Source organism: Stegastes partitus, unplaced genomic scaffold (genome assembly GCF_000690725.1).
Source record: "Stegastes partitus isolate 25-593 unplaced genomic scaffold, Stegastes_partitus-1.0.2 Scaffold632, whole genome shotgun sequence".
Taxonomy (NCBI): Eukaryota; Metazoa; Chordata; class Actinopteri; family Pomacentridae; genus Stegastes; species Stegastes partitus.
In genome coordinates this window covers 164,722-192,068 of record NW_007578363.1, presented here as the reverse complement: position 1 = coordinate 192,068, position 27,347 = coordinate 164,722, and the positions used below count along the sequence as shown (strand labels likewise).

The following is a 27,347-nucleotide window of genomic DNA, read 5'->3' as shown; positions in this document are numbered from 1 at the left end:
AGATCTGCTACTTGTGAGCCCATTGAGTCGCTTTCCGTCAGGTCAATATGAGGTCTGAGGCTGCACAGCTTCATACATCCAGCATGAAGGTTTACAGGAATCCATGCTACAGCGGGTTTGCAGTGAGACTGGACCACATCATTCCCAACATGCACCAGTGAGACTTCACCAGTTGGACCACTTCTAGCTTGGTGCCACTTGGAAATACCCACCAAGACCAGTTGTTTCAGAGATGCTCAGACAGTTCACTCACTTCCCTCCACCGTACAGGAAGCGGTGTTCACCTGTCCGTCAGCGGGTTTCATCTCCGCCTTACTTTCTTACTCCGGCACACATTTCCAAACGAACAAAAAGCGCTCAGTCCCCGACTGCTCGAAGCTACTTACTCTCTCGCATACTTTCTTCTCAACTTATTCGAGGAACACACATCCCCCCTTTTCTTGGTACTTCACTCTCTCCTTCGCTTTCAGATTGGGGCACACACACACACACACACACACACACACACACACTAATAGCTCTGCCAGGTCTCGGTGTGAGGTAGCTCCTTGATGCAGTGATATAAGAGGCAGACAGGAGACAGAGAACGGGTCAATAATTCATTAGAGAGAGGGCTCAACTCAACTTCAACCCGAATAAACCGTCCATAACCACACACACCCTCACACACACACACACACACACACACACACTAAAGTATACACCCACGTCTCTCTCTCTCTGTATCTCACTCACTCCCAAACATTGTCTCAAGGACTGTCGAGGGATAAGACTCGCTGCTACTTTCTTTCCAGGTTCCAGCTCTGCTTTTTCTCCTTCCACCAGAATTTACATTCACCACTGAGTCACTGCTCGTATCTAATTTTATCTGTTCACAAGATACAGTTTGTGGCAGCGTGAGATGACAGCTCTGTAGCTTAAACATACTTTTAAAAGACGACCTCACCTTTGATTGAACGGACGCAGGTTTAGGAATAAAAATCAAGTCTAGTGTGGGGTAAATTTCTGCATCTTGCTGCCCTCTGTGAAGTTAGTTTACATTAAATTTACTTAACAATGGCAAAACTGAGAAATTCTGACTGATGACTTTCGATAAACGCTGTCACATGTAAATTATGTTGCCAAAAGCTTGTGGACAATCTTATCTGAGGCTGCTGGCATTGGTTTGGGGGCATAGACTGTATAAAAGATGGACGTAGCAACCGGCCCTGAAAAATGAAGCCAACCCGGAAGTGTCAAAAACCTGCAGCATCACTACGTCCACTAGCTGCTGGCTCCACAAAGCCCTGGCTCCCATAGACTGGAATTGGAAAAGAAGTGATCACAGATCACCAAATACTGCATTCCTACAGCTCAGGATTTGTTTCTTATTAGTTTTCATGGTCAAATCCAGAGATCAGGTGGCCAATCTGAAAATAAATCAATACTGAATTTTCAAAAAATCGTCAGCATTTTGCGGGGCAAGGGGCGTGGCTGGCTTGATTGACAGTCGGCAGCGACGATACAGACGAAGCAAGTAGAAGGCGGTAAATGTGGGCGGGGCAGAGAGGGCCCGCCTCTCAATCCGTCTGACCAATCGCTGCTCCTATGGCTCCGCCCCCCTCCCACGATTTTTGCGTCACTGGCTCCAAAAATCCAAGATGTCAACCAGGAAGTAGCAAAACCCTGGCTTCATGTTCTCAGTGCAGAAACCAGCGGGTGACGTCACGGCAGCTACGTCCATCTTTTATACAGTCTATGGTTTGGGGTAACAACAACTTGGTTCCAATACTTCAGGATTTCTATATAGTTTTAAAAGGCAATCTCACATTTGACTCTTGATTGAATGAATGCAAATAAAAATCTAGCCGGTACATGGCTTTCTGAAAACATTTGTTGCCCTCCTTAAACTGCATCAGATGAAGCTATTGAATAGCTTCACTGGTTTATTTTCTGCTCTTTGTCTCTAAAATGTCAAAGTTTCTTCAAATGTCTTGTCATGTCCAAAGATATTCAGTTTACTGTCATAAAAAAAAGGAAAGAAATCAGAAAATATTCACATTCATGAAGCTGCCAGACTTTGGGAGCAGAAGAGGATGTTACTATCATATGTACTTTTTTTTGGCCAAAAGTATGTGGACACCCTTACCTAGCGCTGATGTTATTGGTCTTGGATCAGAACTTTGTTTAAATAAAGGGAATTTTAATGCTCCGGCGTTCAAAAAAAGTCTTTAAAATCTGTTTTAACATGCTTCCATCTAGAACAGTTCTTTTTGCAGGTTCGGTGTAGAGAACTGAGATCTGATCTCAGCCCCGTCCGACACCTTTGGGATGAACCGTGAGCCCGACCGGCTGCTCGTAGAAACCTTCTGTGGCTTTAGCAGCTTATTAATGCCAAAGGTTTTGGAATAATACAGTCCACAATCACATTTGGGAGTCCACACGCTCTCAGTAATGGGTGCAGAGTTAGCAGAGCCTCCGTCTCCTATCTAAACCTCTCAGCTCCTCTCGGCTTCTCTCGGCTCTTCCCTCTAATTAGGTTGCTTCTCTTTATCACTTTCAACTGTACTTGTTCAATTGGTTTTAAGTATCGTTCTTGAAAACGCTGCTCAACGAGTTCCTTCAGCTCTCGGCTCTCCTTTCAGCTCGGCATTCCTTTCCTACAATTATCAGCATTATGTCTTTTTTTTTTTTTTGGTGACATTACGTGCAAATCAATCGGCCGCCGCATGAAAAACACAATGATCTCTTTCACTTCTTTCTCTCCAGACAGACTCTGCAGACTTTCTTGTAACAGAGCAGAAAGCTGCAGAGAAAAGGCCAACCAAGGTGACACGAGATCAGCATCGAGACCTGGGAACAAACCCGCCGCCTCGCAGTCTGTCACAACTCAGCGGATTCAATCCCAAAAAGATATTTGGAAAAGAAAAACAAACAAACAAAAAAAGAAAACCCTTCACTCCGTTTTGTTTCTCAACACGTCGCAGCGTTGAGCTCAACCAACATCTGTTCAGTCAAACTGACGAACAGCACAAGTGAAGTTTGATGTCTAATTACAGGAACTTCCTGAGTTTTACCGGGTGTTCATTAGCTGCCAGGCTGCCTCACCTTTCGCTGTAAAGTTATGAGTCACTTTTCTATGAATATCATGACATTTGAGGGCTGCCTCCGGCCACTTTATTAAGGATAAAAGTCTAAAGTGTGGGGACAGAGCTGGAGATTAATCTCCACGGGTCGTGATTAGCATTCATTTTCATTTCTATCACAAAACTAATCTGTGAGGCATCTTGCTCTGTGCTAGAAGAACGTGTTCAACAAGTAAGTTCTCACTCAGCCAAACTTCTCAGAGTGTCTGCTTCATTTTGAACCATTAAGTTTGAGAAATGTAGTCGGATAGCTGCAACTTGAAGAAAAAACGGTGAAAAACTGAAGCTAAACTCAACGGAGCGATGTCATATTCCACACTTTCACACTTTTAAGCCTCCCAGTGTGGATTTAGACCAAAAACCCGCAACCTGGTGAAGCTGCCAACAACCAGCGGCAACGCTGGAAGTCCGACTGACCTCGTACAGAGTGATGACGCCGTTGGTCTCGTTGGGAGCTTTCCACTGCATGAAGATCTTCTCCTCGTACGGCGTGTTCTGCAGAGACTCCATGGGAACCGAGCCGGGCACTGCAGAGGAACGAAAGCAAAGAACATTTTAGGGGTTTGCGTCACAGGATATGATCCAGTTTTGCAACATAAAGCAGATTTCCTAATCGCACAGGGTCACTGGAAGCTGTGAACCATCAGCAACAATCTTGTTCATTTATGGTGACTTCATTTCAATCTCTGTACAAGAGTGGTTATGATTTCTCCAGGGAGGCGGTTGTCCTCCAATCGCAAGGTTGGCGGTTCGATCCCTGGCCCCTCCACAGTCGAAGTGTCCTTGGGCAAGACACTGAATCCGAAGTCGCTTCCAATGGCAGGCAGCACCTTGCATGAAATTTACCAAGTGCAGACCATTTACTCCCATTACCAGGCTTCACCAATCTCAGTAGAAGATGTGATACCTCCACACCAGGTTTGATGCTAAATATAAGAATAACAGCACAATATATCCACTGACAGTTGGAATCCACATTTCAACCACCAGTTCTAACACTTCTATAACATCATCCTGCACGTGAGCACAGCGTCTACGAGAATCAAAACAGAAGAAGGAATATGAGAAGCAAAGAGGGGAAGCAGTGCAGAAGAAAAGAAAAAAAAAACAATAAGGGAGGAAGATTACGCATATTAAATTTCACTTCAGTTTCCCCATGATTTAATTCTATTATTTAAGTGTAGCAAAAGTTTCAAATATCTGGAAAGCTACTCCTTAGCAATATTAGGTTACCCAGAATTTAATTATGGGCTTTTCCCCCGTGAGGCAGAGCGAGACCCGCTGTTTGATCCAGTAAATTTTATCATGGAGGACATTTCCAACTATTAGATATGACACAATATTTCATAATATTTCTTATAATCTGAAAGGCTGAAAGTTCTCGGAGACATATTAGGTTTTTGCTGACACGTGCGCGCGGCACAAACCCAGCCGAGAGGCCGGCTGCAGTACAAAGCGTGGCCGATTTGCATCTGACTATTGATTGAGGTTACACGGAACCACACATAATAAAGTAGCAGCTGTTTTATTGTTATGTTTTACTACACGCTTTTCTTATGCCGGGACATAGTTTCAATTAAGCCGAGTTTATTGATGTCCTCATTAAGAGAAGCAGGAAATGTTAATCAGAGCCGCTGTCGATACGCGACACGCGTCAGGGCGAGTTTAACTGCAAGCTCTGACTTTCAGGTGTTCGTGTAGTATCGGCTGTAATTTGTAAAATTAAACTAGTCTCACCCCGAGATGAACAGGAGACAGACAAGCAGTAATAATGTCACGTAGAGATAAATCTCGACGCCGCCCCGTAGAAGGCGAATAATGGAACAACTGCTGAGACAGAACGACAGCAGCCGCAGTCATTTTCTTGGGCTGTGGGCAGATTTTCAGACTCACCGCTGGGAACCCTACACTCAAGTCAAACTCATTTGGATGGAAAACCTCAAACAAAAAAAAACTCTATTAGCTTACAAAGTCAATCACTGATTCAATGTCAACGGACCGACCGTCTCCAGTCGGGGGAGAACTTTCACCTGAGGCCGCGGGTTTTTATTTGCACGGTGACACATTTTTTAAAACCTTTATTTTATTTTTTTTTATTACTCTGTTGTGCTGCTCTGCTCTTTAATCAAGCGCCCTGCACTTGAAACGAAACAATCACTTTTTTAGATTCAAGTGTCAACTTCAAGCTTTAATTCGAGGCTGTTCAAAATCAGTCCGGTCTGTGGTCCCCCCAATTTGGGCAAACATTTATTCTAATTGGACATAACAACAAACCTAATGAAAGTTTCATGTTTGATGTTTTTCAGCAGCGCTTTTGTCCAACAGAGACGTCGTTCCTGTTCTTGGCCTCTAACAAAGACGTCTTCACTTGAAACACGTAAACAGTTCAGTTTAGATCAGGCGATGGTCTCACCATGTGATTTAATCCCATTTCTAAGTCTCAAGAAGGCCTTGTTTGCTGCCACTTTTAAAGGACAGTTCAGGCTTTTGGAGTCTTCGTAATCTACCCAAGATGTCAAGGTCAATGTTATTTCTATAGCACATTAAACAACACCCAGGGTTGACCAAAGTACTTTCCAGACTTATAATCAACACGAAAAAGACCATACAATAAAAACCACACGTATATATGCATCCAGGATGTCAGCGCCCGATCGAGGTGAAAGCCATCGAGTGGAGGTCAGTCTTTAGCCGAGACTTTAACGATTCAGCGGTCTGAGGCGTCCTAATGTCCAGCGGTGGGCTGTTCCAAAGTTTGGGGGCTGCCACCGAAAAGGTCACCTTTTGGTACGGAGTCTGGATCTGGGGACCTCCAGGACCACTCGGCTGGACGACCGCCGTCCTTTGACAGGTTTGTGGACCTGAATAAGCTCTGATAAATAAAGCGGGGCCGACCCACGTAAAGCTTTAAAAACAAGAAGTAAAAACAACCCTAAAATGGACAGGAAGCCCAGTGGAGAGACGCCAAGACCGGGGTGATATGTTCATGTTTTTTTGGTTCCCGGTTAAAAGCCGTTGAATCGAGGCCGATGTACAAAGAGTTACGATAATCCAGCCTGGTCGTGATCAGAGCGTGAATGACTCTCTCATAGTCACCACGAGGGAGATAAGGCTTGATGTCATAACTGTAAATCAGAGTTTAGTCGACGCTGCTGGACTTTGCAGGTGCTTTGATTTGTAGAAGAAGTTCCAAATTCACATGCATTGTTTATCCGCTGTGCTCAACGTATCTCAGGAATAATCACGCGATTCATTCTGTAAATAGAGTGCAACTGTCCTTTTAGAAAGATCCCCATTTCTTTTTCAGTGTTGAATATGAAGCGTAAAGTACCGAATGTAGCTCAAACAAACATGCATCGGACACGGAAAGGATTGACAGATTGAGGGCTCTTTCTCGATACTCGATACGCTGGCACCGAAAGCATGATGTTGCTCTTATTTCATCCATATGTTCGGAGACTCCTGCACAACAAAGCTCCCGATATGACTCCAACATCCCACCTTTCTTTCTGTAACTTGTCTATGAAGAGCATCCGTCAGGTCGCAATTTGTTGGGTTCGTTTTGTTGGAGAATGTAGAAAATATTGTATGAAACTGCTGCAAACACAACAAATCACTGCATTCCAGACTGTTGTTGAGGTTTAACCCAATAGCCAGAGGATGTTCCAATGATGTTTACGATTTCTAATAACGTCGCTACGAGGTTAAACGGGCAGACCGTTCTAACATCAACATTCATGGGATGTTTGGAGGATGTTGTTATTAGGTTCCATGACAACATTCTTCTACCAATACTCAAAGAATGTCTTCCAAGGCCTCAGACGACTTTTTTTTTCTGTAAAAATATCCCGGTAATGTGATTTATTACCAGACGTTTTTTGATAAGAGAGCAACACTCATTTTAAGAGCATTAGGGCACAGCGTTCTGGCAGCGTTATCCCTAAACCTATCTGAACAACTTTAGAGAAGATTACCCAACCTGTAAGGAAAAAAAAAATGATCCTGGCAATTCAAAAAACAAGCTTCCGGCTTAAAATATTAAGAGAGCTTTGTAGAAAACATTTTCAGAACAAAAAGATACTCCAGCTGGGAGGAAGTGTTAACACCTGCCTGCACGTTCTAAAGATACCGAACACCTCTCATCTCATTCACACAAAACGAATCTGCTGATGTTCACGGACTCGTTATAGTAAAATCTACCTGGCAACAGCAGCTCGCGTGAATCTTTCACACGTCTTTACGGAGACATGAGAAGAGGAGTCAGACTTGTTGTCTGGGAGGGGAAGCTGTCAAACAGTCAAATCTCCGATGCACACCGTTTTGCACGCAGAGTTACACACTTTGCACACTTTGCACAAGACCCAGGAACACAACACGTGCACGTGCTGACGGGTGTGAATTGTTGTAAATGTTAAGCAGACAGATGGAGAAAGGAGCGACTGCAAAGTGTTGCCAAGTTGTGGGTCTACCTGTTTACAGAGACTGATTCTATTCTGGTTTAAGGGAGGTTTAGGTTCAGTGGAACATATGAAGGTAAAACTCTCCTTCGCAATGTTCTCTGAGGTGACGGTTTTTACTTTTACGTCATTGTTTTTCTTCTTCGTTTCCGCTCGTTGCAGAAATACGCTGCTGCGATCTCAAGACCCTGCATCTGTTTGGTTGCGCATAAAGTCGTTGATGGAGGAAGCTTTTATTCTGTTGTGGATGAGAGCGTCGGTAACGCAGAAATGAGCCTGACAATAGCAGGAAGCTTTTATTGCTCCTCTAGTCTGATGCTCAACTTCAAAAAAAAAAAAAAAAAAGCTTCCCGGAAAGTTCAGCCATTTACAGCCACAAATTGAATCTAAAAGAAGACGGATGTGCCACAGCACTTCCTTTTACACTTAAGAATTGGGTGCCACGATCCATCTGTCTTCAAAACATCAAACGGCTTCAGGACGACCTCCTGTAACGGGCAGACGCCTGGTTTAAGATTCAAGCAGCGCGCACAGACTAAAGATCGGCAGGATTTCGTCTTAAAATTGTTTCGTTCGGCACAAATCGCCCAATTTTTAACACTGTCGAGTTTATTTAGTTGTATTTTTTACTTAACTGATGCTTTTTGCTCCCGTTTTTTTTGTCTGTTAAAAGGCAAAAGAAGAATTCAACACATTGCAGTTGGAAACACAACATTTTTGTCACAATAGCTGCTCACGCTGTACGTGTCGATGAACTGGCTGCCGGGTGGAGCTCACACCGAACGTCAACACCGGTTCACGTCAACGTTTATTCAGGCAGGATGACTTCAGTCTTGACAAAGGAAGGAAAGGCAGCGCTGCTTTGTGCAAATCTACAGCACATGTTACGCTGCTGCTGTTCGTGTTTGTTCTTAAGGCAAACATCTGAACTTTAAGCAGTTTCTGGGTGCAGCCATGACTAGAGAGAACTTCAACATGCTTTATGACAATATAACTGTTATAATACCATAAATTAATTTACAAAAGTTTAAAAAGAAAGAGAAGCTAACATGTGCTACAGTGTTAATGCAGCCCATGAGTGTGAATAAAATAGTGATTCTACACACTATAGATGTTTCACTACGTATATTTTAACTTGACCACCAGACACAAAAACAGTTTTTATCCCACTGCCATAACTTTACTGAACAGCTGAGCCACTCCAAGCCACAACTGCTATTTGCACTAATGTACATATACCTTTTCTTTTCTACTAGATGTGTAAATTCTTGTATATATTATGTTATCTTGTTTTATTTTTTATTAATATTTATTGTATTTTATTCTTTTCTTTCTTTAGTTATTCTACTTTATTTTATTTTATTTTTTAATTTTCCTATTTCTATTATTCGTGCAAATTCCTAGGGTGACACCAACGGCCGAAACCAAATTCCTTGTATGTTGTGTACGTACTTGGCCATTAAAGCTGATTCTGATTCTGATTCTGATTCTGATTCTGATTGCTCTGTGTAAACACTACCTGCAGTTCAGTCTAGTGACATAAAAAAAGTGTCTGAATTTTTGTCATGTGACTGTTGGGTGTAGCTGAGCCACTAACAGCTTCCCAGTTGCTACGAAGAACGCAGAATTTTTCTTTTTTTACAGAATCTAGTTTGAGCAAATTATTTATTTTTGCCGATTTTTTTTACGAGATTTTTTTTTTTTTACTGATTCTGCAAATCACAGACGAGCAGTTCAGGGGACGTTGGAATCTTTCTGTTTTTACAGAACAGCTGGCTCTGATAAATTCTTTAATTTCGGAGTTCAGAGGGTTAACTGTGAGCCCACAACAGAGGCAACAGGCTGAAGTGTGAACGCCGTGATTCCCCACAGAGCAGAATACGACGTACTGTATCGCACTCGAAGACATTATGCAAAAACACCCTTTTGACCGGAACCGTGAACCGCCGCGAGATACGGAGCAAACAGACAAACATCAAAAAAACACACACAAGAAAAAACATACACACCAAACAAACTACCAGACAGAAGAATATTTTGATTAGTAATTCCAAGGTGTTGATTAAGGCCCCAGCCCGTGGAGCATATCAAATTACCCTAACAAAGAAATGCAATTAGATGCTGCCATTTTTATTCAGCACCTTATCACTCACTTCTTCTTTTTGTGTGTGTGTGTCGTCTAATCTTTTGTGACGCAGTGTCTACCTGGATGTCTGTGAATATCTGGGTGGTGCTGCTGTTGGTGTGGTGTATAAATGTGAGCTTCCTGTGAGTCACGGCGTGCACCCAGACATCCGTGTGTGTGTGTTCACTGTGACTCACGCCGTGGTCGGGTACATGTGTGCAAACCTGAGCACCTCGAGGGCCGAAAGAAAAACAGGCTTCATTGAAAAGATAACGGCAGCTGTAACACATTAATCATAACTTGATTAACTTCCATCGTGCCGCACAATGAACGGCCGGCTTTATTATGCCAGCAGCTCTCTCTTCTACGTCTCTCTCTCTCTTTTCTTTTCTTTTTTTTTTTCGTGTATATTCCTAGTTTTCTGTCTCTTAACCCCCTCGTCTTGCATTCTCAGTTCAAATTATCTTTACTGGCATGAAATGAATCTCTCCTCCAACCCGTTTCCTCTCTGGCTCTCTTTTATTGTAGCAAGCAGCAGCAGCAAGACCTGGTTGTTTATATGGAAATGTTGACTTTTTGTTCTTTGTTGCTGGTTGGGGCCGTGCAGCGGCTATTTGCGAGTGAATTAAACTCATGCTTATTAGCGATTTGGGGATTATTTGCGCTACATGTGTTTAAACATTCAGCAGCAGCTCGGCGGTAATTCGGCAAAATCGGAACTCCATTTTTTATTTGTATGATGCTGCTGCTGTGTGGAGAACGTTTTTGAAATTCAGCATGTCATACCTGTTCGTATCCATGTGTAAACTGATCACGCATTGTATATTGTCTTTATTATATCTATTTTTAGCCGTACTATAATTCTTGTCTTCCTTCTCCGTCTCTAGATGATGTAAATTTGCCTCATGAGGAATCAATAAAGCTTTTTTAAAAATATTTTCTTACCTCAAGAGGGAAATAATGACGTGCAATTTGCAAGAAAAGCCGTTTTATACTCATAAAAATGTGTAATTTTTTTATGTAAACATGCATGGCACCCCGACCCAAAGCGTCAGGTGAAGGCCGATCCATGCATTCATACATTTCTCCTGCAAAGCTCCACGTGAAGCCCTCTGTGGACGTCCTTGTGCAAAATTTGTGGTCGTCTGGCTTGTACGAACGCAAACACACATGTGCCAGCAAACAAATGGTGCCCCAAAGCAAATGTTTGTCATGTACAGAGACTGTAAGTGGAGATTCTCCATCATCCTCTGCTTTATAATTCATCATTTAAAGCAGCGGTCTTCAACCTTTTTTGCACCACGGACCGGTTTTAAGCAAGACATTTTTCAACGGACCGGTCATTACACACATAACAAATAATAATTGTTTTTTTTTCTATTGAAAAGTTTCATAAATAAATAAAATTGAGTTTTATTGCTTAACATGTTTACTTTTTCTCTGTCTCAGTATTACGTCTCTCCCACTTTCCACAGCAGCTCTCCTGAGACGTTTGTTTTTGACTGACGGCTTCGTTTAGCAGCCGGGCATAAAAACTGACAGTCAAGTCCGGGAAACGAGCACAAACGGAAGTGACGGGAAGACGAGCTAGTCATGTTTCAAAATAAAACACCCTGCAGACTCCGCTGGAAATAAAAATAAACCAATAAGATGTTTTTATTCTATCTGTGCGGCCCGGTACCAAATGACCCACGGCCCAGTGGTTGGGGACCGCTGATTTAAAGGGTTAAAACTGAGGTAGGCGCTGCCAGATTTCAGCGGCGCTTTGGTTCGTCCGAATGTTTTCCGTCAACTGTGCTGAAGCTCTAAACTCTCCAGGTATCCTGCTCGACGCACCTCAGGGATAATCACATTGAAAATCTGTAACCGGCTGCTGTATCCAGTCAAAAGTGCAAAGTCACAGCAGCCCCGTGTGTTCTCCTGAGCTCCATGTGAGGGGCAATGAGATGCACAAACTGTAGCATGAATAGATCCATGCTCGCGTCCTCCTTCAAGGTCTGCATCGACTCGGACGCGAAAAGGTCGGCACGTCATCATCATCATCATCACTTGAAAGAGCAACACGTGACTTTCTACACTCCGCTGTGCATAAAAAGCTCAGTCACTTTGTAATGTGGCACTTTTTTTTTTCCTCTTCCGTTTAGCGCCGCGCTCACGTGTGAAAGCTAATCCACGCTGTATCAATATTGTTGCACAGTAATTCTTTTGTGTTGTTCAAGATTTCGTCATTACGGAGGTTTTATCCTCCCCGGGAACAAATAAACACATCTTGATGAAAAGCAAGCTGGCAGGAGTTAGAAGCAGAGCCGCTGGATTATATTTCACATCGTGATAAAACAGGATTACAGGAGACCGATGTCTGTTTGTTGTGACGACGCGGGACCGTAAAGAAATGCGCGAGGGCAGCGTTTAACATCTTCAAGAGAAATCCTTCGTCTCGGTGCTGCAGCTCATGAAGCCAAACGTGCATCACCTTTGAAATATTAGAAGGAGAAATATATGATGTTAAAGGACAGAGCAGCATTTAAAACTGTACTTCTGTATGATTTCAGAGCATTTTATGATCATTTATAAACCAAATAAATGATTAAAAGCACATGGATGGAGAGTGCACAAAAAAAAAAACTGCAAATGCACTTTGATAAATTGCCTTTTGGAAAACTGACAGCTATTGAGCCACAAACAAAAACCAAAGCTGACGTCTCTTATTGTTGTTTTTCTTCTGCTGTGATCTGAGAAAAGACCCTGCGCTCTAAAGATAAAAGGATTATTAAATCTCGCTGACTGTCATTGCCCTCTGAGTGAGAGGATCTTTTTTCTTTTCTGTTTTCTCTCTGTCTCTCTTTAACAGTGCTGCTGGAGGTATTTATGAGGATATAAACATAGGGATTTGAGGTCAGTGTATTTAATATCTGCTGTTTGTCTCTGAGAAGCACTTAAACATGTGACAGGATATCTGCGCTGACAGATAAAAACAACTTGAGCCAACAGCGGTTTACTACATGATCCACTCCCGAAACGTCGAGGACCCTCCTTCAGAGTCCTAAATTTGGTCGGAGGCTATTTGAGGAAACAACTAACAGACTTCTGTCCCTATAAAACATTTATTCCTTGCATGAGGTAACAAACTAGTAAGATGCTCACAAAGAAAATCAATTTAATGCCTCCGTAGAGATAACAGGCCGATATGGAGTCGTCATTTCTGACACTCTGGAGCAGAGAAGGTTGTATTTTTAGCCTCCATCTCCACAACTTTGTGTATAACAATGAACTAAACCGTTTCAAAAACCAGACATTAAGGAGTTCCAGCAAAGTGACGTCCCAAATCTGGACCCCGACACTCAACAGGACCAGTAGTAAAGAAAACACTTTGAAACGACAGAAGACAGACTCTACGTCTTTAGCTCTAAAAGTCCCATTTATCATAGTGTTGAATGCATGTGCTTGTGTTCGTAGCTACGTTAAAAGTTTGCTGTATGTAGAATTAAATCCCTTCATTCATATGCATGTTCAAATCATTTATTATGATTTCAGCAAACATACGAGATTATATATATATATATATATATATATTGTGTTTGATCTCATTTTAATTAGCTGCACATTAGGATCTCAGATCTCTTATCTTGAAATCTGTTCAACACCCAGATTTTCACGTTTAGAAGATGATGTTAAAGTGAGTTGTTTGACGTCTGACCTCTAACGTCCATGATTGGTTTGATGCTGATCTGAATTTCCCTCCAAAACTTTCTGTAAAAGAAGGAATGCAACGGGCGCTTTTGTTGCTTAATTTGAATTTTTGTTTCTTTGTCATACTGGACTTGAAAAGTACAAGGTTGTTTTTTTTTTTAAAACTTTTTCATTGTGATGGTGCAAACCTTTCTCTTTGTGCTCCATCCGTCCATTTATATCCTTTTTCCATGTACGTGTTGCCATTGCTGTTATTTTTAAATAAGGATGTAAACAAGGCTTTTTTTTTTTTCTTTTTTAAATCAGTTCCCAAATGTTTTATAACTCTCCAGCGTCTATGGACTAACTCATGGATTTTGCTCAGACATCTGTGATTTGTTCGGTGTTTCCGTACTAACTCTAACAGGGACTTTCTATCTCTGCAACTATCTCTAAACCTTTTCTACTACTACACATATTTACCTAAATATTTACTGGGGGGTTGCTGCTCCAGTTTGTTGAGCCCTTTTTTCCCGTATCGTACTATCTCCATTCACTTCGACGCTCTGTGTGGCTTCATTTACATGCAACGGAGCAACAATTAAGACTGAACATGTTGTCCTTGTTTAAGCGTGTTTCAATTACAGCCGATGCGGTGATTGAACAATAAATGCATGTAATGCTCCAGGCGACGCCGAACTCATGCAAAACAGTTGCGTCGCACGATTCCCAAGACGGAGAGGTCGAGGCGAGACGACTCCTCCGACTTCCTCTGGCTCACGTTTGATCAGTACGAGAGGCGGCAGTGGAGCGGCTGCGTTAAGCCGACCTGACAGCTACCTGACAGATAGGTGTTTCATGGTTAGCTTAATGGGCTGCTGTGGACAATAAGTGGACATGACGTTTGTCTCTGAGGCCAGTGTGCGTTTGTTGTGTGTTTATGCACAACTCATGTTGCGGGGGAGATGAGTCCGGTCACGTTTCGGGGACCAAAAAAAAGCAAGCAGTCATGATGTAAATGGTCCAATTCTGATTTGAAGGCTTCTTTTAAGGTTATTTTTTTGGGTGAAGTGGCTTCACGTGTGCAGATTTTTGACAGAAAAGCTGCTGCTTTACTGCGATCAATGGACGTTCCTGCAGCGGGAACGAGATCAGCTGCAGAGATCAGCACTGCAAACCTAAAAATACACATAATTCTTCTGTTTATGTTTATTTGCGTGACTCTTTTACAAAGAAGTTGGTCATGAATTAAGCTACAGATAAACAATCAATGCCAAATTTGTGTCAAACAGGGCTTCTACTTTTATTTATTTGCCAGTTGGTTGCTTTGTAGCCGCATCCCACACAGGGTCTACCTAAATATTACCATTTACATTTGAAAATCTGTGCAGATTCCACAACAATCAAATAATGAGAGCATCTTGTTTTGCCTCAACTGTAAGTCTTAAACGGCACATCTGTTCCATAAACAGTCCGCAGTGTGACAGTTAAACCAGCGGTGGTTACGCTAAACCTCCAGGAAATGAACCCAAATCACTATAACGTCTTCTAAAGCGACGGAAACATGACTGCGTGTCTGATTGTGTGTGATGGTGGCTGCAAAATCCAAACAGGGCAACAAACTGACATGTGCATGCGTTATGTACAACGAATATCTGTCCAAACAGCTTTAGGTGACCATCCAGTGGCCAGTTTTGCTGAAAGTTTGCATCAGTTTTACTCATATTTTATCCATTCTCTTGTTTTCATAAGCTCATGACTCACTTTTATATCTTCATCCGGCTGCAGATATTTCCATCTTTGCGTACAGCTACCATAGTTATTCCTGTTTATCGAGCTAGCACCGTGCGCACAACAAAGTCTCCCAGGACTAACATAAGACATCGATGCAGTGCGTCTTATTAAAAGTAGCCCAAAGGGTCAGGTGGCTAAATCGACTCCTGAGCGAGAGATATGTGTGGAAGTGGAGGAAACCAGACAAAACCTGTTAGACGTGTAGCTTGACTTTATGTTTCAAGTTAAAATTAGATTGAACTGCTGCAGGTTTACGTGTTTGCATGTTGGTTCAAACACCAAATAAACTCTACAAACCCTTCCTCAACTCAACCCCGAGCTTTAATCGACTCACATTTCTTCAACGGTTTGAACTTTTCGTCCAATCTGTGAGGTAATTAGCTCCGTAGCGGCACGCAGGAGAACAAAAGCGTCCCATTTCGAAGGAGGTAAAAACGGGAACTCTTAAGCGTCTGAGTAGCGACGTGGAACCAAAACAGAATAAGTCAAATTAAACACATTGAGAAAGAGTTCACGAATTATCGCGGTCGGGTAGACCGTGTGTGTGTGTGCATGTTAATATGCTGTAAATCTGGCTGGTAAAACAATTTAGGAGGACGTGATTAAAACCTGAGAGGCCCTCGTCCTGAGATTACAATTATAAACTGGGGAAGACGAGTCCTTGTGAGCGAAGAGAAAAGTAATTTCATATCTTAATTGCAAATCCCTCGTTTTGCCCCTAAACATAGGTTAAAGTCTATTTTTTTTTTATTTTATCAGCAAGATTACAGAGTAAGAGGAAAACCCTATATGCTCCTGTGTGTGTGTGTGTGTGTGTGTGTGTGTGTGTGTGTGTTCATTTGCAGCAGCTCCGGCTCTATAAAGCTATTACCGTACAAACAGCAATTAGCCTCCGTGTGAACAATTGCTGTTCTGTTCTCTAATTACTGAATTACAACCAGGAGATTAACGATGGTTAAATAAAAAACAATTAAGAACAAAACAATTAAGGCTTTTTTTTTTTTTTCTTCCCACCCCCTCTACACCCTAAAGCCATCGCTACTCCCCAGTCATGTTAGCTTTCGGTTTAAAGGGTTCGGGGGCAAATCGCAGCGTGTGTGTGTGGGTGTGTGTGTGTGTGTGTGTGTGTTCGCCAAGCAAAGGTAGGAATTTCAGGCTGGCTGGGATGTGATGTTCCCCAGAAGCTAAATTCAGAGGATATTAGTTATGAGATCAGGAGGAGCGAGCAGCGAGCCCCGAGGACGGTTGGGAAAGAGATGAGAGATTTGGGATCATTAGAACAATGTGTTGTTGTTGTTGTTGGTTTTTTTTTATCCTTCTTATCAGGCGTTGCTCTAATGGAGACCAGATATTCCAGTTTATCGCAGGCGTGTTGTTGGGAGAAAAAGACAAGGGCGGCGATGAATTATTCGTTCTGATTTAGTGGAACACGATGGCCTCTGGAAGGGAAGCAGGAGTTTGTTTTTTTTTTTAAAGCGGTGAAATAGTCTGAACTGCTGGAGGACGTTTACATTTGTGCTGCGCCGGTTGATTGGAACCAGGGATCAAACCTGTGCGAGTACAGATCTAATGCGCTCCTCCTATATGCCTGATACAATTATTGTATTTTTTATACTGCACTTAGACGTTTTAAAGCTCCTTTTTATTCCAAATACGAGCACAGATTTGCACCTGGACACCTAGTTTCGCTGTCTTCAGAAGTTTCATTTGGTCGCTCATTTGAAAGTTACACGTTCGTTTGCACACTAGCTTCCTTATTTTTTTCTGACATCTCTTGAATAGAGCATCTTTCTGTCCGTCTATCCGTCCTTTAGCATCATTTTCCAAAGTGCGTTGTGGTCCCATAGACCTAAACACTTCCCCAAAAGTCAGAAATCGATGCTATGGTGCAGGGGTGTCCAATCCTGGTCCTCGAGAGCCACAGTGCTGCATGTTTTAGATGTTTCCCTTCTTCCAACACACCTGATTCAAATGATCAGCTCATCATCATCAAGATCTGCAGAAGCCTGATAACCATCCTGATCATTTGAATCAGGTGGAAGAGGGGAAACATCTAAAACATGCAGGACTGTGGTTCTTGAGGACCAGGATTGGACCCCTGCTCTAGTGGAAGCTCACCTTCTAACATGTGGTGCATTTTAACCCAAATTACGGTCCTTTCCAAAACCTATCCCGTAGTTTCGGTGCCTAAACTTAACCAAAACCAAGTCCTAGGACCAACACAACTTCTCCAATCTACAGTAGTTATTCCACTAAGCTGGAAAACCTCTACGTTTATCAGCGTCCAGTATTGATGTGGATTGACAGAACAGCAGTATTTGATGGCTGGTGGATGAGAGGAGGAGCTCATATGGCCAAAGTACCTATGAGAAGATCTATCCATCCATCTATATTAGAGCTTTTAAGCTAAGTAGCATCTGTGTCTCACTGTCTCAACCACTTTGCTTTAGTTTAAATGCATTTATTAGAGGGTTTGATCCTTAAAAAAAAAACTCCATGTTACTTCAAGTAATGATAAACCAGAGAAAAAAAAAGCAGCTGTTCTCCAATCTGTAATACTTTATATGCAAATCTATGGCTTCAGTATGATTCTGTTACCAGCGGTGTTTATTTATGTTGTATTTCTCCACAAAAAAAAAGGCTGATTAAAACTTTAAAACCTGTCACAAGTTAAAAGAACTGGCTGGAGCTGCCGTTGTTTTCATTTCGTCTCCATATGTCGCGCCAAACAATTACCGCTCCGACGTTTTCCTCCCCTCCAACCGCCCGTCACTCACACAGTGTGGGCTGGACGGCGACATCGCTCAGCTCGAGAAGTTCAGCGTTCTGTAGGTGGCCACTTCTCCTCCTGTTTATTCTAAACAAGCCACCGGCGGCGGCGGCGGCGGCTGTCAGAGAATTTATTCTGAATCATTTTTGCGGGGAGCCAGAGGGCCTCTCCTCAGGGAGACGCTGAGCCGCCGCCGCCGCCGGTTACGTCTCGGATCGATAGCGCGTCAGAAACTTTGCCATTAAACATTCTGAATACATCTTTACAAATGGGCCTCACCGTCCTCCTCCGTCTGCTTGACGATCTCCTCGCTCTCCTTGCTGCCTTCGGGGTTGGCCAGAACCAGACGCAGCCGGACGGTGACGAAAGGCCTCAGTCCTCTCAGGGTGTAGTGCGACGACGTCTGGATCAGCTCTTCGGCGGCGAACTCCTGCTGGTTGAACACGTACTGGTACTGCACCTGGGGAGGAACACGGAGGTTATTCCGCTGGTTTACGACCGACGCACGGCTGCCTTAATGCAATGCGTGCAACCTTACGACACTGGCAGAAGTTTTAAAAATATGCAAATTAACTGTGCAGGTTCAAACTAAATGTCACCAATTCCATATAAACTTTTGCTTCGTAATGCCACAGTGCAATATTGGAATTTAAGAGGTTGAAAGAGGCATAAATTCGCCTTTCGATGCAGAATATAATATCCTAAAACCAAGATGTTTGCTTCTGTAAGTGTGGATTTACATTTTAGTGAACGTTTACTAAAGAATGAAACAGGACTCCTAGTTACCTGCATCTTTTTTGTCCGCATGTTTTCCATCTAATGACGACACATTCCAATAAAATGAAGTTAAAAACATGTAATTTTAACCTGCAGTTGACCTTTTACAGATCAGATGCGCTTCCACTTCCTGCTAGTGACATAATTCTGCGCTTTCACGGCAGAAAACCTTGATTTTTTTTGAGTTACGGCTCAGATTTCCAGCTGCTGCTCTTACCGTCAGATTGTAGCTGTGGCAGCGAGTCACCGCGTAGCCGAAAGTCTCCCACTGGATGGTCAGCTGACGAGCCCTGACGTCCACCACGTTGACGTTTTGGGGACCGTGGACGGGATCTGAACGAAGGACAGACGGAAAAGTTAGTGTGGCCGGAGAGACGAGGCGCCGTTCTGCAAGGACAGACTGTTGTGGAACCTCCATCGAGTCTGGAGACGCTCTGCACCAAGAGGCTAAACTGTGATCAGCGGGAGATTTGTGGGGGATGAACTTCTGACCTTCAGGTTATAGTTTAGTCCTTCGGCGCAGAAGTTTTCTGAAATGCCCACTGCGAGTGCCGACCAATCCAACCAAGACACATCGATCAATAGTAAAATCTCCTGCACCATCACCACGGTGTTGGGTAGAGACGGAACTAAGAGTTTTATTCTATTTGTTAATTGTTGTGTACGACAAAAAAGCCTTTAAATCTTCTGAACCCTTGACTTCTAAAATGTTATAACCGAGCCAAGTTTGCATTTAAAGTCGACCAAAGCCAGCCTTCAACGTTTGTCCAGACTTCTTCCGCTGTGCAGCTCTTTTCTTTCTCTTTCCACAAACTTTTCACATCACTGTGGTGGAAATAACAGCGTAATGTGAGAAAAAAAGTGCCACTTAACTTCCTGTAAACAATTTGTGATGCTGATTAAGACCCTTTGGAGTAGCAACACTACAGCGGATTTGGTTAAATTATTTACTGAGCGCTGAGCACTCGTGCTGTTTTCAAAACGGCATGCAAGAATCCAAACTCTTCATTTAGCCGTGGCTTTCATCTGGCTTGTTTGGATAAACTCGCTGACAACCAACAATCATTTAGAGATACTTTCATTTCCTTAATAAATGGGTGACAAAAAAAAAAACAGCTTCATTCATTCTCCAAGTCTCTGGAGAGGGACGGGACGACTGTGTTTATTCCCTCAGTGGCGTCCAAAGTGACCTCTAGGTGTTTGATTGGTGGAGATCCGGCGGCTGTACGGTTCTAATGGCGGAGCACGTTGAAGGCTGACTCATCGGACCGACTTTGATCCACCCCCCTGCAGACCGGCGCCCGTTGTTTTTGCACCGCTGAACTCTCCGATGTGCGTTCGTCTCTATAATGAGGGTTTACGCTCTCCAGCCCGACTGTGACCTGCTTCTCTGTCTCGGTGTTGACGGACTGTTCTTGCTGACGGTCTGATCTTCTGTTTTGTTTTTTCCCTACATGTCACACTAATGCACCAGCATGCAGCTGCTGACCACAGCGTCCGTTAACTGATGTTTTTCCAACAGATCTAAACGCGGACTCCTCCTGACGCCAGCCGACAAGAACCTGCAGCCCTATTTTAAGGCAGCTCTTTTCCTCTTGGCGTCTCGATGCAAAATCAGAATCAGCTGGGCCCGCTCGGCATTTGTGTGCATGAAACAGAGCATGATTGGGTGTTAAGTGCTTAATTACAGCATGCAGCACACTTGTGTGAATGCAGCTCATTTGCTACATTCGTATATATTTAGATTTTTTAATTCGTGTCTGTGTATCGGCTAATTGCTAAACCAACATCCCCTTCTTATATTTTACAGGAGCAGTTCAGTTTGTGGTTATTTTTTTTGTTTTGTTTTTCATTTTGGTTCCCCGCCACGAGCAACACAACAAAACTCTGATGTGACATGAAGGCTGCAAACAGATTCGCAGGTTCCAACCTGTCGTCTATTAATTAGCGGACAGTCTGCGCGGCCACTAGGTCGTGCTGCGACATTAGAGGAAAGCCCAGATTTCAAAAGGAAAAAGGAAATTACCACAGAAGCCCCTGTATTAATCCGCGGCAGACGTTTGGGGTGGCTAGCGCTGCTTTTTGCCATATGTGATTCACACACACACACAAAAAAGTCGTCTTTCCATCACTACCGAGGCCGTCCCATTGACTTGCATTGATTTTCTGGTAACCGCTAACTTTTCCTCGGGGGCTTATTTGTCCCGAAAAATGTAGCAAATTCAGATTTTATTCCCCCCACGAACTAAAAAACAAAATGCATCAACTTCCACGAGCAGCAACAGGCTCACACCGGTTCCCCTCTTTTACACCCACACAAGCACAACACACACACACACACACACACACACACACACACACACCAGCGCTCACAGCATTGTTGCAGCCATATGTTGGGCTCTCCTCCCCAGGTTTGTGTACCACGACTGACTGCACACTAACAAGCTTGTTCAAACCCATCTTTCCGTCTGCCTAATTAGTTTCTATCAGCTAACGATGGCAACCAAACCAGGTCACCGCATAATTAGAGAAGCTATATCGAATGCACTTGTGCAGTGGAAAATGAAAAGTTTGCTCACAATTAGGATGATTTGAAAAAAAAAAAAAAGAAAAAGAAAAACAACAACAGACACCTACACAGGAGGATGAGTTCTGGCACTGATGTAGGAACTCATTTATTATGTCTGATAATTGTTGGAAGAACAACTCGGCTAATGAATTAGTGACATTTGAGAGTTGTTCTGTTGTTCCAAAAAAAAAAAAAAAACCAGGAATCCTCGGGCAGAATTTTATCCTCCGAGTTTTAGAATGCGAAGTTTTTTTAAACTCATTAAACCCTTTACAGTCAGACCCAGGAGACAAATAGACACAACACCTCCGTTGTCTAGTCTTTTAACTACACTGGTTTAAAGCGTCTTTTGAGTTCACTCGTGGGCTTTTATTCCGAAATGCCGGAATATTTTTTAGTGAAGCTGTTTCATGACGGCTGCCCATCACTTCAAACAGAAAAGTTTGAGGTAAAATAAAAGTTAAGTCTAATTTTGAACTAAAGTAACGCTGCACTTCAGAATATAGTTGAAAATCAGCTGGCTAGGTTTAAACTGGTCCAGCAAACTGAAACCCTCCCGTGGTGATAAACCGAGAAACCCTCGCTTCGGCCCCAAAAAGGCTGAGTATGAATGCAGCCGAGCGCATTACGAGATTGTTCAAACAAGCTACTTAGTGCAAACCTAAGATCAGCCCGATCAGACGAGATTAGACGACGGCGTCACGGATGAGCCACTAAGAGGCCATCGGAGACGAGAAATTAGGGATTCTCTCGTTGGAGTGCAAAAGTTTAGCAGCATTTAAAGCAAAGATTCTCTCCTGCATATGTTCCTCTTTCTCTTTTTTTTTTTTAGTATATTTGGAAAAACATCTTGGAGAACTTGCCACAGTGTGGATTCAGACTGTTTCAATGTTTGTGTTTCTTCACGTAATCCCAGACTGACAACCATCTGCTGCCTTGTTCTTGTGCTGAAACACAGATTTCTACCATCGGACGCGTTTAATAGGAATCCATGAATGCATGAAGAGAATAAAGCTCGGGGAGTATCCGTACACGGCCACTTAGGAGTGTTTGTGAGTTTGGGTGCAGATTTTAGATCCTCCCCCCATGAGGTGCTTTGTGGTTTAAGGAGTCTCTGTTTCTACTTAAAAAGGCCAAATCCTATGAAGTAATCCACTACTCCTGGATAAGACTGTGGCAGACTGACATTTGGCAGCCAAGAAAGCCGCGGGGGGGCTAAGTAATATAACCGACGTACGACCCAATCCACGGCGCTTTCACACGGCTGTCCACACAAAACAGGACTTCACCACATCCGACATCCGCTTGTGCTCTATTTCCATTTTATTGGAAGGAAAACGTGCAGGTCATTACGCAGCAATTAGGGTGAAAAACAAGAACCCGAGATATTCACTCGCAATAATCATTTGTTTGTCAGCAGAAAGACATTTCACAAAGTTTTTAATGGATTCTCATTTATTGTGATGGCAAGATTAGCCTTGAGATGGTGATTTTTTTGTTTTTTTTTGGACAATATTGGATTTATATCATTGGAAGGAGTCAAAACTTTTTAGGTTTAAGCTAAAATACACAGTCAAACCTGTCCAGCTACAATAGGTGCCGTATAAGAAAAAGACGCTCCAGTGGGAAACCAGAACTCAAACCAAAACAGAACTAAACTCCTCCAGAGAACAAACCTATAATTACTGAAGCAGATCGAGTGATGCTCCTATAATAAAGGCACGCGCCGTAACTCCTCAATTACGGAGACGTAATCGCTCATCGCTGAAGCCGGTGAGGGAATGAAACAACAGCGACGTCTCAAACCTCGTTAGCTTCATCAAATTTAAACTTCTGGAGAGGAACAGGCCAAAAAGAAAAAAAAAAAACACAGCAGCCAACCAAACCCCCACCCATCGACGAGCACCCACTTAATCCAGCAGCCGTACAGTCGGCTATGAGGGGAGCTAATCTCCCAGATAATCTGACTGCTGCCCGATTCGGATCCTCTTTGAAACAGATTGCGTTGCATCGGCACCGCTGCTGCAAAATCACGAACCCAGAACAGTCCCGAGATCGTCTGACTCTCTGCAGCTGAAATGCATTTCCATCTGTGTCTCGGCTCTTTCGAATCCAAGGTTAAAAACCCTTCAAGCGTTTTCGAGTGCTGCCGAGGGAGGAGGGAAAGACGGAGAAGAGGAAGAGAGCGAGGAGGAGGAGGAGGAGGAGGAGGAGAGGTTATTTGAATTATAACTTTGTTTACATCATTAAGGTGATGATGGTGTCTCCCAGGCTGCCCTTGGTCATGACGAATGCCAGATTTGCCACAACATCCATCTGATTTATCCTCCCTCCCTTCCTTCCTTCCCTCCTTCTTAAATTCTTCCGTCAACTTCAGTCTCGTCTGCGCATCAATCCCGGAACTCCGACCTCCGTGTCAGAGAGCGCAGGAGTGACGCCGGGGTGAAAAAATTTAAAGTCTAAACAAGTAGTAAAAGTTTGGAGGAAGAGCCGAGGTCCAATTATGAAGGAGCTGGAAGTGGAGACGGGGTGAGGGGTTATCGCCTGGAGTAACCAGCGAATGGAAAAATGCAACCGCTTGACAGATGGAGGGGGAGGAAAAAAAATTAAAAAATAGAGGTCGGTTATGTATGCATGGAGGAAGAACAATCATATATCTCCGCAGGGATACGGAGCCAGCATCGGGCAACGGCTTCCACCCTCATTAATCAGCACTGGTCAAGGGTTGGCATGTTAGCTATCACACACTGTGAAAGGGCATTGTAGATGGCACAGCTGGCGCACAATGTGACAAGGCCAAACAGCGAGGCATGTTGCAGCCAGATGAGGACTCCCTCTCCCCTGTGGAGGAACCGGGGAAGTGGTCCTTGATAGGAGAAGGACAGCAGAGGCTGCAGCCGGCCGGTGGCTTTTTCTAGCTCGTCACACGGCAGCAGCACGGCGCTCGGCTGCCTGCACTCCAGTGTTTAGGCAAAAAATAAATAAAAATGAACAGTTTGCATCAATCAAAATGAGTGTACTGAGTTGGGAGAAGGTAATGAGAAGACAGAAATTCTAAACTAATTTATCGAGCCAGTTTGTTTATTTTGCTTTAAATCAGTTGAAGCAGAAATATGAGTTAAACCGGTGCAACATTATTACGTCAATGCTAAAGGTTTTTATCTTGCTGCCATGCTTTTAATCCAGTAACAGGTCCCCTGAAGTATTTTTATAAAGTGATGCCGGCATAACTTTACTTCATCTCAGTTGCTGAAATGAGGCGACAAGATTTGATCTTTGCCAGACGGAGACGATCCAGGTGGAAATGACTTGTGTCCGTCCAGCTACAATCAGCACTCAGCTGACTCCACTCTGACCATGAATGTTTCCGCTCAACAACAACAACAAAAAAATAACAGATTGCATTAATGTGTCTGAATGATGATCAACCAACTCACTACTTTGAGTTGGGAGAATCAGTTTTTCCTCGACAATCAAAGAAATCTTTAATAAACATTCACTTAATAGCATAAACACAATGTTTTAAAGATAGAGGCGATGAAAATCTTAACTATAAAACCGATTTATATAACTTCCTGCAACTTGAATTTTGCTTTAAATCAATTAAATCAGAGATTTTAGTTTAAACTACAAAGAATGTTAAGTTGGTTTTTCAACAGTATTATATCAACAGAACTCTTTAAAATGCTGTTTGCAGCTTAATTGTTTTATCTAATCAATACGTTTGAATGTTAATCTTGCAACCGTGCGTTTTTATTCAGCAACAGGTCTCCTGACTTCTGTTTTTAAAGCCACACCGTGTGCCGGCAACGTCTGCTGCAACTATAGACACAAGAGATCAGGTTTGAGAAATCGATCACGTTTTCTGATATTGATCGACCCAATGTTTTTGATTGGACCAAACGGAGACGATCCAGGTTGTTAAATGTGTTAACGGCACTCGACTGGTTACACTAAAAAAAAAATGTTTAGGCTCAAAAACAAGTAAAGTTTACATCGATCTTAACAAATGATGTTCAGCCAACCAACTATATTAAAGTTATCTTTAATTACCACGTAGGTAATGAGTGGCAGCATCAACACAAGTTTTTAAAGACTTGACCTCAAATCAGAGAACAGTCATGAAGCCAATTTAATTGATTTACAACAGCTTGAATCTTGAGTTTGTGCAATTACCAACATTATTGCGTCAACAGAACTCAAACTAAATGATGTTTGCAACTGAAGCAGTTTCTCTAAATCAATCAATTTGAATTTTTTTTGCATTTATTTACTGGTAGCACGTCCCCTGAATTGTCCTTTGTGTTGAGCTGCTGAACTTCTGATCCAACGTTGAGACAATCCAGGAGGAAATTACTTAAGTCTGCACTGAAAATCTGTGGAGCTGATCCCAGCAGCACGCCGAGTACAAAACAACCCTCCTTGATAAATGTATAATCACCCAACGCGAGCCTTTTCCAGCGCCGGGACCGACTGTTCTACAACTCCGGGCTGAACTGTCTGTGATCATCGACACCGCGGCGGCTAACAAGCACGCGTGCCGGCGGATGGAGCTAATTCCCCGCTGGTTTGACCCGAGGTAGAGATAAAGTTGTTTTGCCTGTCTTTGAAAGTACTTAAGGGCCCATTGGATGTTTTGGCAGGTAGATATCTAGTTCAGGCGAGGGCCTAGCGAGGCATTGTGTTTTGGGATGCCTTCCTGAATCTGATGAATGAGCAGCAGAAATGGAGCCATTAATCCAAAGACTTCGGGGAGCCGTTCCAGAGAGGAGAGAGAGGAGGAGGAGGAGAGGAAGAGGAGGAGTGGAAATCAATCTTGCTGCCTCCCTACGCTCCCCCGTCCTCCTCTGTGTTGCTCTCCTGTTCCTTTTGTTTTTATCTTATTCTCTCTCTCTTGGTCAGTTTAATTGCCTCACAATTTTCCTTTTGATATTGTTTTGTCTGTCTGTCTCCTTCATCTCTTCCTCCGTTTGCCTCCTGAGCTACCCTCACCCTGCATCGCTCTCTGAATCGCTTACCTTATTGTGCTATTTGTTGCTGCTGTAATGTTCTAGTTCCCAACATTTGCATTTCACTCGGAGTGAAGCTTTTCGTGCATACCGTAGCATGCGGCACCCATCTTATAGTCAATGCAAAAAAAAAAAACAGCAGGCGTCGAGGAGAAATATGCACCACTTGTGCATGGATATGGCTACAGTTAGCAAAAGATCCAGATTGAGGGGAAAATGTTGGATTTCTATTGCTGCAGATTCAAGCCTGATCCACACGATGATGATAAAGTTTCTGTGGCAGCATCATTAGAAAGTTCTGCTGTCGGCTACATTTACGCAGCAACAAACAATCGGGAGTAAACGTCTTGCTTCATGCTGCCTTAAGTAAAAGGATTCCTCCTATGTGGGGAAGTGTGGAGCCCGACTTTGCCATTAGACCGATTGGAAAGCAATCGGCCAATAAGAACGCTGGTTTGGCATCGACAAGTCCATTTGGGAATGTCGACTGTCATGATCATGTTGTTGCAGTCTTTCTGCACTGCTAATGGCAAAACACTGACGTTTACAGCAAGAACGACGCTACTTGCTAACAAATTATTTTTGCAGAAATGGCCGAGAAATAAAAGCACACGTCAGGTGGCGTTTTGCACGTTCAGAGCCATTTTCATTTGATTCAGATGTCTGATGGAGGGACAGAATGTCACCAGGTGCTTGGTCACTGAACGGGTGTTCGTCAGCTCCACCTTTTTTGTGAGCCTGATTTACTCACGGGAGACAGGTGAGGGGAAGGAGCTGGCAGGAGCTGGTAGGACGCCAGTTTTTTGACCGTAGTCTAATACGAACATTATGCAATCTGTCTTTTTGAATATAATAAACGGAAAGAAGAAGAACTGCCTTCGCGTCAGAACTTGAATTGCTCCTGTTATGATCCGAGCAAAACTGCGTCGGATACCGCAACGCCGGCGGTTCTCCGACAAAAACCAGCAGGCGCTCTTCAAAAACAGTCGCACGTGACCTAATGACGAGTGTCGCTGTTTGCAGCCTTTAAAGGAGAGAATCCTGCGTCTCCA

The 27,347-nt window shown here is 43.2% G+C and overlaps 1 protein-coding gene across 1 annotated transcript in view; it reads right to left on the bottom strand.

The window, feature by feature from the left end:
• Window positions 1-27,347, bottom strand: part of ptprt (protein tyrosine phosphatase receptor type T) — a gene marked incomplete at its 5' end in the record, with an annotated part of 345,648 nt that overhangs the window by 191,590 nt on the left and 126,711 nt on the right. The window contains 3 exons of the mRNA XM_008289688.1: window positions 3,543-3,652; window positions 18,220-18,400; window positions 18,935-19,050. Coding sequence (XP_008287910.1) covers window positions 3,543-3,652; window positions 18,220-18,400; window positions 18,935-19,050 — 407 coding nt within the window. The remainder of the gene's footprint in view (window positions 1-3,542; window positions 3,653-18,219; window positions 18,401-18,934; window positions 19,051-27,347) is intronic.